The sequence below is a fragment of the Salmo salar genome, chromosome ssa25, assembly GCF_905237065.1.
Source record: "Salmo salar chromosome ssa25, Ssal_v3.1, whole genome shotgun sequence".
In the NCBI taxonomy this organism is placed as follows: domain Eukaryota; kingdom Metazoa; phylum Chordata; class Actinopteri; order Salmoniformes; family Salmonidae; genus Salmo; species Salmo salar.
In genome coordinates this window covers 20556481-20574915 of record NC_059466.1, presented here as the reverse complement: position 1 = coordinate 20574915, position 18435 = coordinate 20556481, and the positions used below count along the sequence as shown (strand labels likewise).

The window sequence follows — 18435 nt, the reverse complement described above, 5'->3', positions numbered from 1 at the left end:
ATGAGTCTGGACTGCATCATTGTGTGTACTTAATTCTTCAAGAATGAAATGTCAGATTTTTTTTTATAGATATTTATGAAAATGCATTCTTTCACTCGTTTCTTTTGTCTCTGACTGATAGAGAATTAAACTGTGGACCAATCTGTTTCTGAGTACGTGTCATTTGATGTGTAAAGTAAAATGTACATTTTAACAATGCGCTGTGCCACTCTTGCATAGTCTCATCTCCACTCCATTGAAAGCCACACGGATGTTTCATGATTAGTGTTTATTTAAAATACTCCATCTGCAAATTATTTTTCCATTTAAAAACAGAAAAATGTCACAGCTAGCAGCCTACATAGTAAGCAATTTTTTTTTTTTTTTAATAAACAGGAAAATAGTATTTTCTCTCTGTAGTGAATAAGTTATTTTGCACAGGGTCTGGGACCGGCCAGTCAGGGGAGTGGGCATGAGGGTCTGCCAACGACAAATCCCTGAGAGGGGTTGGTATGGGGTTTGTGGCGAGTCATGGTCAGGTATCCTGGAGTGTTGGTTGGTTAGGCTGTAGAGGTCAGATATTGGTGTCGCTGTCCAGTGAGCACAACATTGGAGTATGGCTGTCCAATAAGAGAACAGCATTCGAGTGACATTTGTCCAATGAGAGAACAGCGCTGTAGTATGGCTGGCCTATGAGAGTACAGCATTGGAGCAGCGGATGCCCACCAGGTTGTCAGCGCTAAAGGACCTCCTCATGGCTGCTCGGCTCCGGTCCTTATACTTGTCCTCACACAGTCTGGAGATGGCCTGAACACACACATGGATGAGTGACTAGTCACTGTGGCTTCAAACCTAATGGACTGGTTAAATTCCCTTTCTACTATTCTTATGTCTCCCTCTCTGCTACCATCTGTTCTGTGACGCATTCTCAAACCTCTACTGATACCTGTAAGCTCCATCATAGCCCTCTCCCACCCACCACCCCGCATTGCCATACCTCCAGTTTCTGTGCCATTATAGCCCTCTCCCACCCACCACCCCGCATTGCCATACCTCCAGTTTCTGTGCCATTATAGCCCTCTCCCACCCACCACCCCGCATTGCCATACCTCCAGTTTCTGTGCCATTATAGCCCTCTCCCACCCACCACCCCGCATTGCCATACCTCCAGTTTCTGTGCCCTCTCGTTGCCGAGTGTCTCCATGGGGAAGCGGAGGTTGTTGTCGTCAGCCAGAGAGCGCAGGTCGAAGTAGTACTTGGCATAAACACTAGCTGGGACGTTGATGTTGAACTGCAGCAGCTCCAGGAATTGGCGTTCCATCTCGTTCCTGAAAGGGGAGAGAGCGAGGGAAACATGGTTAATATACACATTCCTATTAAAAGTTGCTCTTAGGCACAGCTATAGGATCAACCTCCCCAAATGAAATCCTAACCCTGACAATCAGTGGGGGAGAAATGCCAAATGGACTTTAGATCAGTGATAGGGGTAGCTTCATCCACAGGCAAGCCCTCAGGGCATCAATCTAACCAATAGCAAACTCCACTTGTCTTTCCCTGGAGCAGCAAGGAGAACGGTACATGAGGGCTATTCATTCTAACTGTCCTGCAGTGAAGACCATACTGGCTTTCTGACAGAGCGGCTTGCTTCAGGTATATCATGTCTCTCCTTGTACGGATTCCCCTCATCATCCTCATCTTCACGACAATGAATAAGAGCAGCAAGCCTGTCACCATGGAGACAGCATCCAGGATTTGTGGGAAAGGAGACATGAGAGGGCCAGGGTGGTTGAAGGTTGGGTGTGTGTGTGTGTATATATTGGAAGGCTGGTCTCCCAGGGAAACTAATGGAGCGGGCGAGGGCTGGGGCCATTATGTAGTAGTTGTGAGAGCCACTCCAGACCCTCCCTCCCCTTACCCCCGCCAGTCCTCGGCCCAGCTCACAAAGAGCACTTCAATGGAGATGAAACTAGACCGCGAGAAGAGAGCACACACAGAAAAACATGTACACACGTGTACTCTTAAACAAATGAGACATACAACACACTCTAAAACCTACTAGAATGATGACCAGTAGTGTAGTGAGGAGCAGCCTACTGATTGCTTTGAGATTGCCGTACACAACCTCACTCAGCCTCCGTGCCCCTCTCCCTCTGTAGTCTCCTCTCAGTTTGATCCTAACACAGGGGCCCACATCACACAGCCCTGATCAGAGCTAGAGACAAGACTACTATACCAGTCTACAGACCACTGCCCAATGACTGATCATCAGACCAGGAAGGCGGTCTACGTCTGTCCTCCACCTGGACATGACTCAAAAGAACTCCTCCTTCAATGTGAAAAGATGATTTCAGAACCAGCACAGCAGGGTTCAGGTTGGCACAATAGTGACAAAAGGCTATATTGTGTGTAATGACTCTATATAAGTGACAACTGTGGCAGACGTACATGTCCTCCACGGTGATGTCTTTGAGGATCTGGCAGTAATCTACGTTCCAGACAGCCTGGTCGTCCCACACCTTGGAGGCCAGCAGGATGGCTCCCAGTACAATACGCTTCCAGTTACACGGACAGATGTCCATCTCAGCGTAGGTCAGCAGACGCTCCAGGTACACCTGGTGAGGTAGATAAACCTGTGCTGATAAACCTGCGGTGGCTATTTCACTTCAGAAATGGGATTGTCACAACAAAGAAATTCAGTAAGCGCAATCAGTGGGTAACGGCATGTTATTGATGATTGGTTCTAATAAATCACACTGTAATAATCAAATGCAGGTCTACTCTGTTCATTGAGATGAGGCTCTGTTCACTTGACTTGCTGTGCTTTATCAATGGTTTAATACTTTGCCGCCCTCTGGTGGTACATTAGTGCAGATGCAGTTAATACAAAATCAAATCAAACTTTGTCACATGCACCGAATACAACAAGTGTAGACCTTACTGTGAAATGCTTACAAGTCCTTAACCAACAGTGCAGTTCAAGAGTTAATAAAATATTTAAAAATATTTAAGTAAAAAATAATAAAAAGTAACAATAACAAGTCAGTGTGCGGGGGGTACAGGTTGGAGGTAATTTGTACATGTAGGTAGGGGTGAAGTGACTATGCATAGATAATAAACAGCAAGTAACAGCAGTGTACAAAACAGATGGGGGGGGGGGGACAATGTAATAGCGCGGTGACCCTTTGATTAACTGTTCAGCAGTCTTATGGCTTGGGGGTAGAAGCTGTTAAGGAGCCTTTTGGTCCTAGACTTGGCGCTCCGGTACCGCTTGCTGTGCGGTAGCAGAGGAAACAGTCTATGACTTGGGTGACTGGTCTGACTGGGCCGTACGCACTACCCTCTAGCGTCTTATGGTCAGATGCTGAGCAATTGCCATACCAGGCGGTAAAGCAACCGGTCAGGATGCTATCGATGGTGCAGCTGTAGAACCTTTTGGAGGATCTGGGGACCCATGCCAAATCTTTTCAGTTTCCTGAGGGGGAAAAGGTTTTGTCGTGCCCTCTTCACGACTTTCTTGGTGTGTTTGGATCATGATAAATTGTTGGTGATGTGGACACCAAGGAACTTGAAACTCTCGACCCGCTCCACTACAGCCCCGTTGATGTTAATGGGGGCCTGTTCAGCCCGCCTTTTCCTGTATTCCACGATCAGCTCCTTTGTCTTGCTCACATTGAGGGAGAGATTGTTGTCCTGGCACCACACTGCCAGGTCTCTGACCTCCTCCCAATAGGCTGTCTCATCGTTGTCGATGATCAGACCTACCACTGTTGTGTCGTCAGCAAAGTTAATAACGGTGTTGGAGTCGTGTTTGGCCATGCAGTCGTGGGTGAACAGGGAGTACAGGAGTGGACTAAGTACACACCCCTGAGGGGCCCCAGTGTTGAAGATCAGAGTGGCAGACGTGTTGTTGCCTACCCTTACTACCTGGGGGCAGCCCGTCAGGAAGTCCAGGATCCAGTTGCAGAGGGAGGTGTTCAGTCCCAGGGTCCTTAGCTTAGTGATGAGCTTCGTGGGCACTATGGTGTTGAACGCTGAGCTGTAGTCAACAAACAGCATTCTCACATAGGTGTTCCTTTTGTCCAGGTGGGAACGGGCAGTGTGGAGTGCGATTGAGATTGCGTCATCTGTGGATCTGTAGGGGCGGTATGCGAATTGGAGTGTGTCTAGGGTTTCCGGGATGATGCTGTTGATGTGAGCCATGACCAGCCTTTCAAAGCACTTCATGAGTACCGACGTGAGTGCTACGGAGTGGTAATCATTTAGGAAGGTTACCTTCGCTTTCTTGGACAACAATACCTAGCGGACCATATCTACAACACAGGAGATTGGTGGAACCTTATTCGGGGAGGGCCTTGTGTTAATGGCTGGAGCAGAATGGTATCAAATACATCAAACACACGCGCCGTTCCAGCCACTATTATGAGCCCTCCTCCCCTCAGCAGACTCCACTGATCTATTGTATCCTTTCATATACGTGTTGATTAATCATGTATACGAGCTGATACGTGGGCGTATAATGGGTTTTGATTGTGTTGTTGCTGACTGGACTCACCAAGGTGACGATGGCACACTCTGCAGTGAGCTGTGCAGCGCTGAACAGAGTTCTGACAAAGCGGTAGATGAGTTTGTGTTCGGGGTCCGTACGAGAGTAGTCACCAGGAACCTGCTCTCTCTTCAGGGAGAAGACCGTGTTAGACACAGATACAATATACACCAGTGGGGGCTGCTGAGGGGAGGACGGCTCATAATAATGTCTAGAAAAGGAGCGAATGGAATGGCATTAAACCATGTGTTTAATGCATTTGATACCATTCCACTCATTACCACGAGACCGTCCTGCCCAAATAAGGTGCCACCAACCTCACATGATACACCAGCCCAGATTCAACACATTCAGTCTTAAGTGGCGTAGAGACTACTCTCAACAAAACACAGTTGAAGTCGGAAGTTTACATACACCTTAGCCAAATACATTTAAACTCAGTTTTTCACAATTCCTGACATTTAATCCTGGAATAAATTCCCTGTTTTAGGTCAGTTAGGATCACCACTTTATTTTAAGAATGTGAAATGTCAGAATAATAGTAGAGAGAATGATTTATTTCAGCTTTTATTTCTTTCATCACATTCCCAGTGGGTCAGAAGTTTACATACACTGAATTAGTATTTGGTAGCATTGCCTTTAAATTTATAAACTTGGGTAAAACGTTTCGGGTAGCCTTCCACAAGCTTCCCACAACAAGTTTGATTAATTTTGGCCCATTCCTCCTGACAGAGCTGATGTAACTGAGTCAGGCTTGTAGGCCTCCTTGCTCGCACACGCTTTTTCAGTTCTGCCCACAAATTCTCTAAGGGATTGAGGTCAGGGCTTTGTGATGGCCACTCCAATACCTTGACTTTGTTGTCCTTAAGCCATTTTGCTACAACTTTGGGAGTTTGCTTGAGGTCATTGTCCATTTGGAAGACCCATTTGCGACCAAGCTTTAACTTCCTGACTGATGTCTTGAGATGTTGTTTCAATATATCCACATAATTTTCCTCCCTCATGATGCCATCTATTTTGTGAAGTGCACCAGTCCCTCCTGCAGCAAAGCACACCCACAACATGATGCTGCCACCCCCGTGCTTCACAGTTGGGATGGTGTTCTTCGGCTTGCAAACCTCCCCCTTTCTCCTCCAAACTTAATTATGGTCATTATGGCCAAACAGTTCTATTTTTGTTTCATCAGACCAGAGGACATTTCTCCAAAAAGTACGATCTTTGTCCCCATGTGCAGTTGCAAACCGTAGTCTGTCTTTTTTATGGCGGTTTTGGAGCAGTGGCTTCTTCCTTGCTGAGCGGCCTTTCAGGTTATGTCGATATAGGACTCGTTTTACTGTGGATATAGATACTTTTGTAACCGTTTCCTCCAGCATCTTCACAAGGTCCTTTGCTGTTGTTCTGGGATTGATTTGCACTTTTCGCACCAAAGTACATTCATCTCTAGGAGACAGAACGCGTCTCCTTCCTGAGCGGTATGACGGCTGCATGGTCCCATGGTGTTTATACTTGTGTACTACTGTTTGTACATTTTGTAATAAAAATATATATTCTGAGGTCTTGGCTGACATCTTCTGATTTTACCATGATGTCAAGCAAAGAGGCACTGAGTTTGAAGGTAGGCCTTGAAATACATCCACAGGTACAGCTCCAATTGACTCAAATGATGTCAATTAGCCTATCAGAAGCTTCTAAAGCAATGACATCATTTTCTGGAATTTTCCAAGCTGTTTAAAGGCACAGTCAAATTAGTGTATGTAAACTTCTGACCCACTGGAATTGTGATACAGTGAATTATAAGTGAAATAATCTGTCTGTAAACAATTGTTAGAAAAATTACTTGTGTCATGCACAAAGTAGATGTCCTAATCGACTTGCCAAAACTATAGTTTGTTAACAAGAAATTTGTGGAGTGGTTGAAAAAAAAGTTCATGACTACAACCTAAGTGTATGTAAACTTCCGACATCAACTGTAAATAAAATATTTAAGTAATTTCTAATTTTAGGTGAACTAACATCAAACCTAATGGGTTTATGTTGAGTTTCCTACTAGCTAAACTAAATATTATTCAATCCCCCTGCAGTGGTGTGTTTTATGCTGAAATTGGAGCTAGAGGTGCACTGGGCTGGGCTATGGCATAAAGTTACAGTGTAACGTCTAGAAGGGAGTGGGGAGACTGACTGATGCCAGATATTGATGTAGACAAGGGCAGACACACCAGTACAGCCAACAGTAGATCCACTGCAGATCTCTGTTTGGATGTAAACCTATATTAGAAGCTATTCTTTGGAATACATAAGATTCTGCAAACCCAGAGTGGATTATGGCAAAACTGGAATAGCCCACTCACCGATAAGGGGTGCATCTTCTCATCGAAGATGTCCAGTGACCTGTCAGAGTCCCTGAGACAGAGAGGAAGAGAGAGATCACCACTCTGAACCACACTGTCCCAAACCCCAATACACAGACATTTTGCCAGGCCCAGAGACCACCAACAGATCTATAATACCTACTACCTATGTATACTCAAAATGAACAAGTCAAAACACTGCCACTCACCTGTTTTTAATGTGGTAGTATATCGCTAGTGTAACACTGGAAGAGGAGAAAGATAATTCATTAGGACCTGTGTTCAACTAGAAAAGGTACATGTCTTGTATGTGCATATGAAGGTAGCAGGTACCCACCATTTTATTGTGCTTTTCAAGTTGGGCTGGCTGACCGTGCTGTCATCTATAAAGATGGTGGAACAGGAACTGTACTTCTTCGAGAGAGGAGAGGTCTGCAAAAGGAAATGTGTGACATTCAGTGGAAGTTGTCTTGGAAGTCAGACAATGCTATATTGAATCCCTTTGAGGTAATTGATGCTAACGCTAGCCTGTGGTGGCTATAGCCAAATAATGACATCACCAATAGCTTGCAGTCACTACTGACAAACTACTTCCAAGGTAAAAGGTTAGGTTTGAAATGTGGGTGAACTAGGCTATGTAATCTTGGGTCAGGACAGTCACTATAATACAGAAGTGTAGTTGAGGCAGGACAGTGGACACACTCAAAACATTCATACCAGGTCTCCTGTTTAATTGTGTTTGTCTTCTAGCTGACCGGACACCCCAGCCACTTACTACAGGGGCCACAGTCTGTTCTGTTCACCACAAGCACATAGGCTACATGAACAGACAAACAGTAGGGTATTTGACCAGGTCAAAAAGTCTTGGCAATTAGTTAGTTTCCACAGTGGGGATATTAAATAGAGGTCAGAGTAAACAAAGATTAAGAGGGCAGCCATAACGTCAGCCATCCCTCTGCTCAGATCCTATAAAAGCTGACCAATCAGGTATGATGTCAGAGTGCCATTTGCATATGTATTAGTTTGGTGTTGTCCTCCAGAGTAGGGACACAATGTTTTGGTGTCTCATCAGCCAGAGCCACAGTGCATCCGATAACCCCAGGTGACAATGACATCATACAGCTAACTCTGGAGCATGTGATGAATACACACAGTAGTCCCCCCCCCCCACACACACACACACAAAACCTTAATTATTGTTGGTTGACAAAAACTCTACCTAACCATTAAATACTTACATGACTAACATGGTTTATGTGATTGCTTTTCCTCTTGTCTTGCACTGGAAGGAACAAGAAAATAGGCCATGTCAGACTCAGACTAAACAGTCACATGGAAAGGGAAAGGATGAGGAACAGTCACATTGAAAGGGAAAGGATGAGGAACAGTCACATTGAAAGGGAAAGGATGAGGAACAGTCACATTGAAAGGGAAAGGATGAGGAACAGTCACATTGAAAGGGAAAGGATGAGGAACAGTCACATTGAAAGGGAAAGGATGAGGAACAGTCACATGGAAAGGGAAAGGATGAGGAACAGTCACATGGAAAGGGAAAGGATGAGGAACAGTCACATGGAAAGGGAAAGGATGAGGAACAGTCACATGGAAAGGGAAAGGATGAGGAACAGTCACATTGAAAGGGAAAGGATGAGGAACAGTCACATTGAAAGGGAAAGGATGAGGAACAGTCACATGGAAAGGGAAAGGATGAGGAACAGTCACATTGAAAGGGAAAGGATGAGGAACAGTCACATTGAAAGGGAAAGGATGAGGAACAGTCACATGGAAAGGGAAAGGATGAGGAACAGTCACATGGAAAGGGAAAGGATGAGGAACAGTCACATGGAAAGGGAAAGGATGAGGAACAGTCACATGGAAAGGGAAAGGATGAGGAACAGTCACATGGAAAGGGAAAGGATGAGGAACAGTCACATGGAAAGGGAAAGGATGAGGAACAGTCACATGGAAAGGGAAAGGATGAGGAACAGTCACATTGAAAGGGAAAGGATGAGGAACAGTCACATTGAAAGGGAAAGGATGAGGAACAGTCACATTGAAAGGGAAAGGATGAGGAACAGTCACATTGAAAGGGAAAGGATGAGGAACAGTCACATTGAAAGGGAAAGGATGAGGAACAGTCACATTGAAAGGGAAAGGATGAGGAACAGTCACATTGAAAGGGAAAGGATGAGGAACAGTCACATTGAAAGGGAAAGGATGAGGAACAGTCACATTGAAAGGGAAAGGATGAGGAACAGTCACATTGAAAGGGAAAGGATGAGGAACAGTCACATTGAAAGGGAAAGGATGAGGAACAGTCACATGGAAAGGGAAAGGATGAGGAACAGTCACATGGAAAGGGAAAGGATGAGGAACAGTCACATTGAAAGGGAAAGGATGAGGAACAGTCACATTGAAAGGGAAAGGATGAGGAACAGTCACATTGAAAGGGAAAGGATGAGGAACAGTCACATTGAAAGGGAAAGGATGAGGAACAGTCACATTGAAAGGGAAAGGATGAGGAACAGTCACATTGAAAGGGAAAGGATGAGGAACAGTCACATTGAAAGGGAAAGGATGAGGAACAGTCACATTGAAAGGGAAAGGATGAGGAACAGTCACATTGAAAGGGAAAGGATGAGGAACAGTCACATTGAAAGGGAAAGGATGAGGAACAGTCACATGGAAAGGGAAAGGATGAGGAACAGTCACATTGAAAGGGAAAGGATGAGGAACAGTCACATTGAAAGGGAAAGGATGAGGAACAGTCACATGGAAAGGGAAAGGATGAGGAACAGTCACATGGAAAGGGAAAGGATGAGGAACAGTCATATTGAAAGGGAAAGGATGAGGAACAGTCACATTGAAAGGGAAAGGATGAGGAACAGTCACATTGAAAGGGAAAGGATGAGGAACAGTCACATTGAAAGGGAAAAGATGAGGAACAGTCACATTGAAAGGGAAAGGATGAGGAACAGTCACATTGAAAGGGAAAGGATGAGGAACAGTCACATTGAAAGGGAAAGGATGAGGAACAGTCACATTGAAAGGGAAAGGATGAGGAACAGTCACATTGAAAGGGAAAGGATGAGGAACAGTCACATTGAAAGGGAAAGGATGAGGAACAGTCACATTGAAAGGGAAAGGATGAGGAACAGTCACATTGAAAGGGAAAGGATGAGGAACAGTCACATTGAAAGGGAAAGGATGAGGAACAGTCACATTGAAAGGGAAAGGATGAGGAACAGTCACATTGAAAGGGAAAGGATGAGGAACAGTCACATTGAAAGGGAAAGGATGAGGAACAGTCACATTGAAAGGGAAAGGATGAGGAACAGTCACATTGAAAGGGAAAGGATGAGGAACAGTCACATTGAAAGGGAAAGGATGAGGAACAGTCACATTGAAAGGGAAAGGATGAGGAACAGTCACATTGAAAGGGAAAGGATGAGGAACAGTCACATTGAAAGGGAAAAGATGAAGAACAGTCACATTGAAAGGGAAAGGATGACGAACAGTCACATTGAAAGGGAAAGGATGAGGAACAGTCACATTGAAAGGGAAAGGATGAGGAACAGTCACATTGAAAGGGAAAGGATGAGGAACAGTCACATTGAAAGGGAAAGGATGAGGAACAGTCACATTGAAAGGGAAAGGATGAGGAACAGTCACATTGAAAGGGAAAGGATGAGGAACAGTCACATTGTGCTTATGAGAGAGCATAGAAGAGTCACTTACAGTAGCCTAAGTATCATCTCTTTACATAGCGTGCTAGAGCAGAGACATTGATGGTGGAGAGGGCGAGTTACCACCGTACCAAGTAGCTAAAGCGCAGAAGACGAGAGTTTGAGACGTGTGCCGTAGGGACTCTCACGGCATCATGATCATGTCTCGTGTGATGATGTGATGGAGCAGAGTAGATTACTTACACTCACAGTCTGTCTGGGACTTGCTGAGGAAGATGGTGCTGACTCGGGCATGGTTCGATGGGTGGGACTCCTGGGCCACTTCTGGAACACACAAAGTCACCATGGAGCAATAGAAAACAGTAGATAAAAGGGGGATAATGATACAGACAGTGTTACTGAAGAGACTGACTTGTTCCATGGTTAGTGATACAGAGAACAGCCTGTGTAAACTTTTAGTTCACCCGAGGCCAGCATGTTGACCCGAGGCCAGCCTGTTGACCCGAGGCCAGCATGTTGACCCGAGGCCAGCATGTTGACCCGAGGCCAGCATGTTGACCCGAGGCCAGCATGTTGACCCGAGGCCAGCATGTTGACCCGAGGCCAGCATGTTGACCCGAGGCCAGCCTGTTGACCCGAGGCCAGCATGTTGACCCGAGGCCAGCATGTTGACCCGAGGCCAGCATGTTGACCCGAGGCCAGCATGTTGACCCGAGGCCAGTGAGAAGAAAATTAGACCTGATGCTCCATAAAGACAGTGCAGTGACCTGAATGCATACCATTACCCAATTAGATGAATGCATGAATGAATACATAAATTAAAACAAAAAGAAATGTGTATAGGACAGCCAGGCTATGTAACCAAACACTCTTGGACAGCAGCAGCATCGCATACTAAACGATGCAGATCGATTTGATGACCTCATTTGAAACCTCACCACATAATGGGTCCATTACACACAGGTTCAATGGTTAGACTGAGCAATTAGACAACCTGAACCAACCGTAATGTATAAACAGCTGCCTCTCTGTCTGGGATTGTGAGCCCCTGGAGTGGAACGTGGCAGGCAGGGCCAGGGGGATATCAGGTCAGGCGGGTTGGCTTGGCAGAGCCAGCGTACCCCCTGTCCACTCAGGCTGTGGCAGGGGGATGGTGGTATGGGACTGGCAGGGAGGGGGCAACAATGAGGCCTTTGTCTGGGGTCTCTGTGGAGAACACTGGGTCCTCTCTCCTTAAGCTCCACCCATACTGGCCAGCATGCTGAGAAACAGAAGGTGGAGCAGAGAGGAGGGGTGCCTGTGCCAGTCATGCCTGCCCATCTGCAGACATGCTACTGAACAGCGTGTGTGCTTTGCAGAGCATAGAGAAGTGTCATGGACAACTTGGACCAACAGGTAAAACCAGTGGAGCTGTGGTCCAACCGTTGTCAATCCGTAGGGTACTGGAGGTACTGGAGGTCATTTTTTGGTAATAAGCAATTTGATATTACAACAGGTCTTTAAATCTGTTACAGTCACTGATCAAATTGACTCTTAATTTGACCACTAAAATATTTGTGATTTGGTGGTCCCCGGAACAGAAAAGGTTGAGAACTGCCGAGGTAGACTTGGTTGCAACACGGTGTGACATACAGACTTCTGCCACTACCGATCAGATAAATGGCATGCTTTCTGGGATTGTGAGCCCCTGGGCTCCCGAGTGGCACAGCGGTCTAAGGCACTGCATCTCAGTACTAGAGGCATCACTACAGACCGTGGTTCGATTCCAGGCTGTATCACAACCAGCAGTGATCAGGAATCCCATTGTGCGCCGCCCTATTGGCCCAGCGTCATCCGGGTTAGGGTTTGGCCGGGGTAGGCCGTCATTGTGAATAAGAATTTGTTCTTACCTGACTTACCTAGTTAAAAGGTTAAATAAAATACAACTCAGATTAGAGTAGGTCAGACACCATCATGTGATTACTGCATCCTAGATAAGATGGAGCCTCAGCTCCCATACCCAGCCACACAGCTCCTCCCTCCACTAGCATCTACCATTCACGCCCTGACCTCTACATGGACTGGAGTCTTCCTGCCGGGGAATCCCATGCCCGCTGAGCACTGTCTGTGCCCGTCATGGTATTTCTGTCCCGGGCTCCACTGCTCCAGTTTAAGAGGTATGCCACTGCCATGTGATGCCAGGAATGGGATGTGGAGTGAAGTTGGAGCCAGGCAGGCATACAGTATCTCTCAACAGTAAGGAGGGCAAGCCATGGTTAGCATGTTACCCACTAGCCTATACATACCCACTACTGCAGTAGTAGGCCTATATGAGAATCTGCCATGCCCCTGGACCTACTACTCTGCTGCAGCAGTCATAGGTCTTCTGGGTCATAACCAGTGGTCATACAAACTGGATACAGAGATTACTTCATTCAGCCCCCTTCACTCGTATTAGTCCCATTTTGCCATGGCTCATACTGTGTTCTTATACTATCCGAGTGACTTAAAATCAATGGGGTCCCCATGCCATGTTTGAATTTTAGTGTTGTGATTCAGTGATGTAAATGCGAAAGCACGACCGTCACTCACTGCTCCGTTTTTCCTCTATGTCACTGGCACTCAGAGGCTGCGTGACAGCGAAGCCTAGTCTGCCTGGCCTGTTTGTTCTTACATGCTACATAAACATATTCTATCTAGTATCCACTTTGCTCGCGCTGCGAGCCGCTCCAATAATTAAAACAAATGTAACAGAAACCACATCAAATGTTATTTCGCCGTGATGGAGATGCGCAGAACAACGGACAGAAACACCTACACGATTCAGGTGGATGACGTGTTTTGAGTTCAAATGTTGCATGTACAGCCAACTAGCGCAAAACTAATATTGCGATATGCAACAATCGATTTTTTTCCGCCATTACTAGTAATCATCCAAATATGATTAACTTAAGTGATCGAGTAAGAACGATAATAGCCTTCTTTATTGTCTGCTTGTGCAGAAATGTGCTTTGAGCCCTAGGCTCTAGGCTGAAGGGACAGTAGGCAGGCAGGCAGAGCAGACAGCACTGATAACCGCTCTATTGATTAGAGGAAAGTCCTTGCTGTGAGATCAATGGCCTACTGGCCTTCACAGTTCAGACAGCAGGGTGTGTGGGCTGCCCGAACCAGGGTGAGCAGGCTGTGATGGTGATGTAGTCTATTGTGCTAAAATGTGTCACTGGCGCTAGGCCGAATAGTGGCTGTCTGAAGTCTCTGCACATGGTGATAACTCTCTAAAACTTCTCATTTCCTGGCTCTCACAAAACAACACTTTGGCATGAGTGGCCCTTATCAGGTGGTCTACCCTCAGTTAGTCTACTACTCTTTATCATCCACCTACAGCTGGTCCTAGACCTGTGATGAAAAGCTGGAGGACTGTCTTCATAATAGTGTTGAGCAATTAGTGCTTTTGAGGTCGGTTCGGTATGTTATTTTAAAAATAAAGATTTTCGGGTTTGGATAATTGTTTTTAAACATGAAATGGATTATGTGGGTTGAATGCTGTAAAAACACAATAAAACAATGAATAAAAGTCCCATGACAGTAGTGACTGCCATACCCATGACACTTATCAACAATCAGTTATTCACAGTATTCAATAAAATATATTTCAGGTTGTGTATTTAACATGTTTTATTTGATAACTTGTATTTCATTCCAAATCATCTCTATAGAGCTGTTTCCTATGCTGTCTAACAAAACCACTATTTTAGTAGTTCAAAGTAAATAAAGAATACTTTTGTAACTGTTGAATACCAATTATTAATCACTTAGATCATGTATTTTCAGGTAAAGATGCCTCATGAAAAAACTGCTCTCTTGATCGTGGATTCTTCTGTCTCCTATGTAGCAGGCGTAAAAGAAACAGACTGGACAAGTTTAGCAGTCAATGGACTACGGTCATTGTAGTTAATTATCAAGTTGTCTGCGGTAAACTGTAGAAACTACAACTCCCTTCTACATCACATCATTTGAGCTTGATCTGATTTATCTCTAGAGAAACTGCAGCACACATTGAGCTCACCCAACAACAACAGAAAACATGGAATTGAAATAATTTAACCAGTCAGTCAATTTGTTGTTTAAAAATGAAAAATAACCGACATTTCGGTAAAAAAAAAAAAAATCTCAGCATTACTACATAAGGACACAAAGGGAAGGACCATCTAACCCTGGGTCAGGGTTAGCCTTACAACAGCTGGGTCCAACACACTAGGCTTAGTGCTAGTAGACAGGCAGACTCTCTCTCTCTCGCTGAAGTCAAAAATAAACCTGGGGGGCAAGGGAAAGTGCTCTCTCAAGGGAATGCCTCTGTCTGTTACAGTAGGGTGGGTAAGGCGTTGCAGAGATTAGTGGCTATATCAAGGATTCAATCATCCGTTTATGGCAAGGACTGCTAAAACAAAACATCCTTGTAACATTGCTGCAATTCTTTCATGAGGAGGATATCCCAAGCTGGAAGGCAATGAAATTACATGGGTGTCATCCATAGACAAGGGGTCTTATACTCACTGAGGATTAAAATAGTTATACTGTAGCTACGTAACACTGCTTATCAGAGCATAGTGTACATAGTATTGGTTTAAAACAGCTTTTCCCCTTGTATATGATGTGTGTGTGTGTGTGACTGAGTGAGGCAGCTGTCCTGTGGTATAACGTCATCAGGATGCCTGGGATATCTGGCAGATTTGGGGAATAGATTCTTGGGGGTCTGTGCCATATTACACCAACCAGCCAGCCTCACCATGCAAATGGCACCCTATACCATAGTGCAGTACTTTTGACAAGGGCCCATAGGGCTCTGGTAGTACACTAAATATGGTCCTTTGTAGTGCAGTTGGTAGAGCATAGCGCTTGTAACGCCAGGGTAGTGGGTTTGATTCCCGGGACCAACCATATGTAAAATGTATAAATGCATGACTAAGTCACTTTGGATAAAAGCATCTGGTAAATGGCATACACTCACTAGCGTTTTAGGTACACCCATTTAGTACCGGGTTAGACTTTGCCTCCAGAACAGCCTGAATTCTTTGGGGCATGGACATGTTGCTCAATTGGTATCAAGGGACCTAATGTGTGCCAGGAAAACATTCCCCACACAATTACATCAACAGCCTATACTGTTGAGACGTTTTTACATTTACATTTTAGTCATTTAGCAGACGCTCTTATCCAGAGAGACTTACAGTAGTGAATGCATACATTTCATACTTTTTTTTTTCTTCCCGTACTGGTCCCCCGTGGAAATCGAACCCACAACCCTGGTGTTGCAAACACCATGCTCTACCAACTGAGCCACACGGGACTGAGACATTTAACATTTACATTTAAGTCATTTAGCAGACGCTCTTATCCAGAGCGACTTACAAACCAGGCAGGATAGGGCCATGTTGCAGCAGATGACAACACCGGGTTCCACTCCTACAATGCTGCTTACGCCAAATCCTGACTGCCATCAGCATGATGCAACAAGAACTGGGATTCGTTAGACCAGGGAATGTTTTTCCACTCTTCAATTGTCCAGTTTTGGTGTGCATGTGCCCACTGGAACCACTTCTTGTTTTTCCTCTGACAGAAGTGAAACCCGGTGTGGTCGTCTGCTGCAATAGCCCATCCGCGCTGTTATTTGCCTGGCTCAAACACCCCTCCTTCCCAGGCAGCCTCATCACAGCCAACTTTATGTGCATGTAATTCAACTGGCTACAGACCTGAGGGAGATGTATGAGAAATGGTGTCCTCACAAGACTAAATGGGTGTAAAACTAATCAGAATATTGTACCTTTAGTATCTCTACTGCAGCAACTACAGCAGCTAATCCCAACTGTGCGAGCGTGACACCTACCATCAGGCTCCTCTCTGTCGCTAATGTGCTGCAGGTACGGGCCGGTGTTCTCTCTCACGTTCGTGCTTATTTGGTAGTCTTCCTGGCGGTCCGCCAGTTGCCTTGGTAACGTTGGGCTTCTCTCCGGGGACACGCAGCATGCTATCGTATTCCCCATTCCACACGAGGAATAACTTCAATACTATTTTAGAATCAAGAGTAGTGCAAAATTCCTTCAAATCAACTATGCCAGCTAGCTAGTTTCAGCTATCAACAAATACATACGCTTATCATACAGCTACAAAAAAAACAGAGAAAATATTAAATTATAAACCAAATTGCTGACAAGAAATCAATAAATTGCACTTCTGTCCATGAGGGTGTGCTTGCGTGCCTGTTCTCCTTCCGCACCATACATTAATCAAGATTGCTGGCTGTGCAATAAAAATAAAAAGCGATGTTTCTTCGTGTATACTATATTAGTTACATTGAGCAAAAACAAGGTTGCTCGCTACTTGTAACACCGAGGTCATCAAGAAGCTGTTTAAACCCGAGCAATACAAGTGGGTGCCCATTCATCCATTGGGCATTCCTTTACAAGCACAGTCAGCTAGCCAGCAAGCTAGCTGTAGCAGCAACGGAACACTGTCTGTATGAGCGATTAGCTAGTCCCTTTAAAACAATATAACTATTTTATGCATATGCAACTAGTTTCCAACCGTCGATTCCCAATTGTCCGAAGTAAATTAGATCTCTCACGCCAGTCCCTTCTTTGATTCCCAATCCCAGGATCAGACTCCAACTCTATCCCGAGGCTTGGTGTTCACGTAGCTGCCGTCTTGATAAAGAAATCAAAGCCGGAGCGGTTTAAATCATTTATCGAAGTCAATCTGGTCAAGTCTTCTCGAAGTTCATCTTCGACCCCACCCCCCTAACTTTCGGACTCAGGATCCTCCGCCCCACCGGCCAGTTCTACGTACCGCTCGCTGCCACTACCGCCATCTGTTCTGAACACCGCAACAAGGCATGCACAGTTGACCCACCCACTTACTGAATTCCTTAAATTACTATTGGGCGTGTAATCAAAACGAGGGGAATTTCTCAATGGCCATTGGTTCAAAAACGTGTAAATTGAAATTAATTCTGAAATACATTCAGAGCATACGTCTTCATCCAAAATATGAGTAATTAAGAATTGGGCAGATTCGATCATTCTGAGCTGCGGGACACCGGCCCATGGCCCGTGACGTGACCGGGCAATGGCGGTGAAGCATGAACGCCGTAATCTACGTCTCGTGGTTATGTCGTCAACAAGGCAGCATGGTGCATTGTCCAGAAACATACATCTATTTTCCATAAAACATACACTCACCGAACAGTTTATTACTAAAACGAATGCAATCAACTTTCACCCTGTGCAAAATACGACAACCCGACCGCCCGATTAATCGAATCCCCTCATTGTACGTGTCCACTTTTTATTTTGATGTAACCTTTATTTAACTAGGCAAGTCAGTTAAGAACAAATTCTTATTTTACAATGACGGCCTACCCCGTTCAAACCCTTGGCTGGGTCAATTGTGCACCGCCCTACAAAACAATAACGAGGCTATATACAGGGTTGGAAACCGGTACCGAGTCAATGTGCGGGGGTACAGGTTAGTCAAGGTAATTTTTAAAGTGACTATGCATCGATAATAAACAGCAAGTAGCAGCAGTGTAAAAACAAAGTGGGAGGGGGGTGACTACGACTTTGGTGGTAATTTTTTGAGGCCTTCTTCTGACACCACCTATATACAGTTGAAGTTGAAGTCGGAAGTTTACATACACTGAGGTTGGAGTCATTAAAACTCGTTTTTCAACCACTCCACAAATTTCTTGTTAACAAACGATAGTTTTGGCAAGTCGGTTAGGACATCTACTTTGTGCATGACACAAGTCATTTTTCCAACAATTGTTTACAGACAGATTACTTCACTTATAATTCACTGTATCACAATTCCAGTGGGTCAGAAGTTTACATACACTAAATTGACT

At 45.0% G+C, this 18435-nt stretch overlaps 1 protein-coding gene across 3 annotated transcripts; it reads right to left on the bottom strand.

The window, feature by feature from the left end:
• Positions 1–251: 251 nt before the first annotated feature.
• LOC106586338 (cyclin-Y-like protein 1) lies at positions 252–17445 on the bottom strand. Of its 3 annotated transcripts, none has more exons than XM_045707364.1 (11): positions 17379–17445; positions 16420–16600; positions 10800–10880; positions 8109–8152; positions 7208–7302; positions 7080–7115; positions 6871–6922; positions 4532–4651; positions 2425–2591; positions 1145–1307; positions 252–786 (listed from the first exon to the last, which is right to left on the bottom strand). In XM_045707364.1, exons 2-11 carry the CDS (start codon positions 16574–16576, stop codon positions 670–672), a joined length of 1032 nt encoding a protein of 343 aa, XP_045563320.1. In that variant the 5' UTR covers positions 16577–16600; positions 17379–17445; the 3' UTR covers positions 252–669. The 3 variants fall into 3 exon arrangements, with proteins under 3 accessions (XP_045563320.1, XP_045563319.1, XP_045563321.1); XM_045707363.1 differs by having other exon boundaries at positions 17158–17435; XM_045707365.1 differs by having other exon boundaries at positions 10806–10880; positions 16420–17436.
• Positions 17446–18435: the final 990 nt, after the last annotated feature.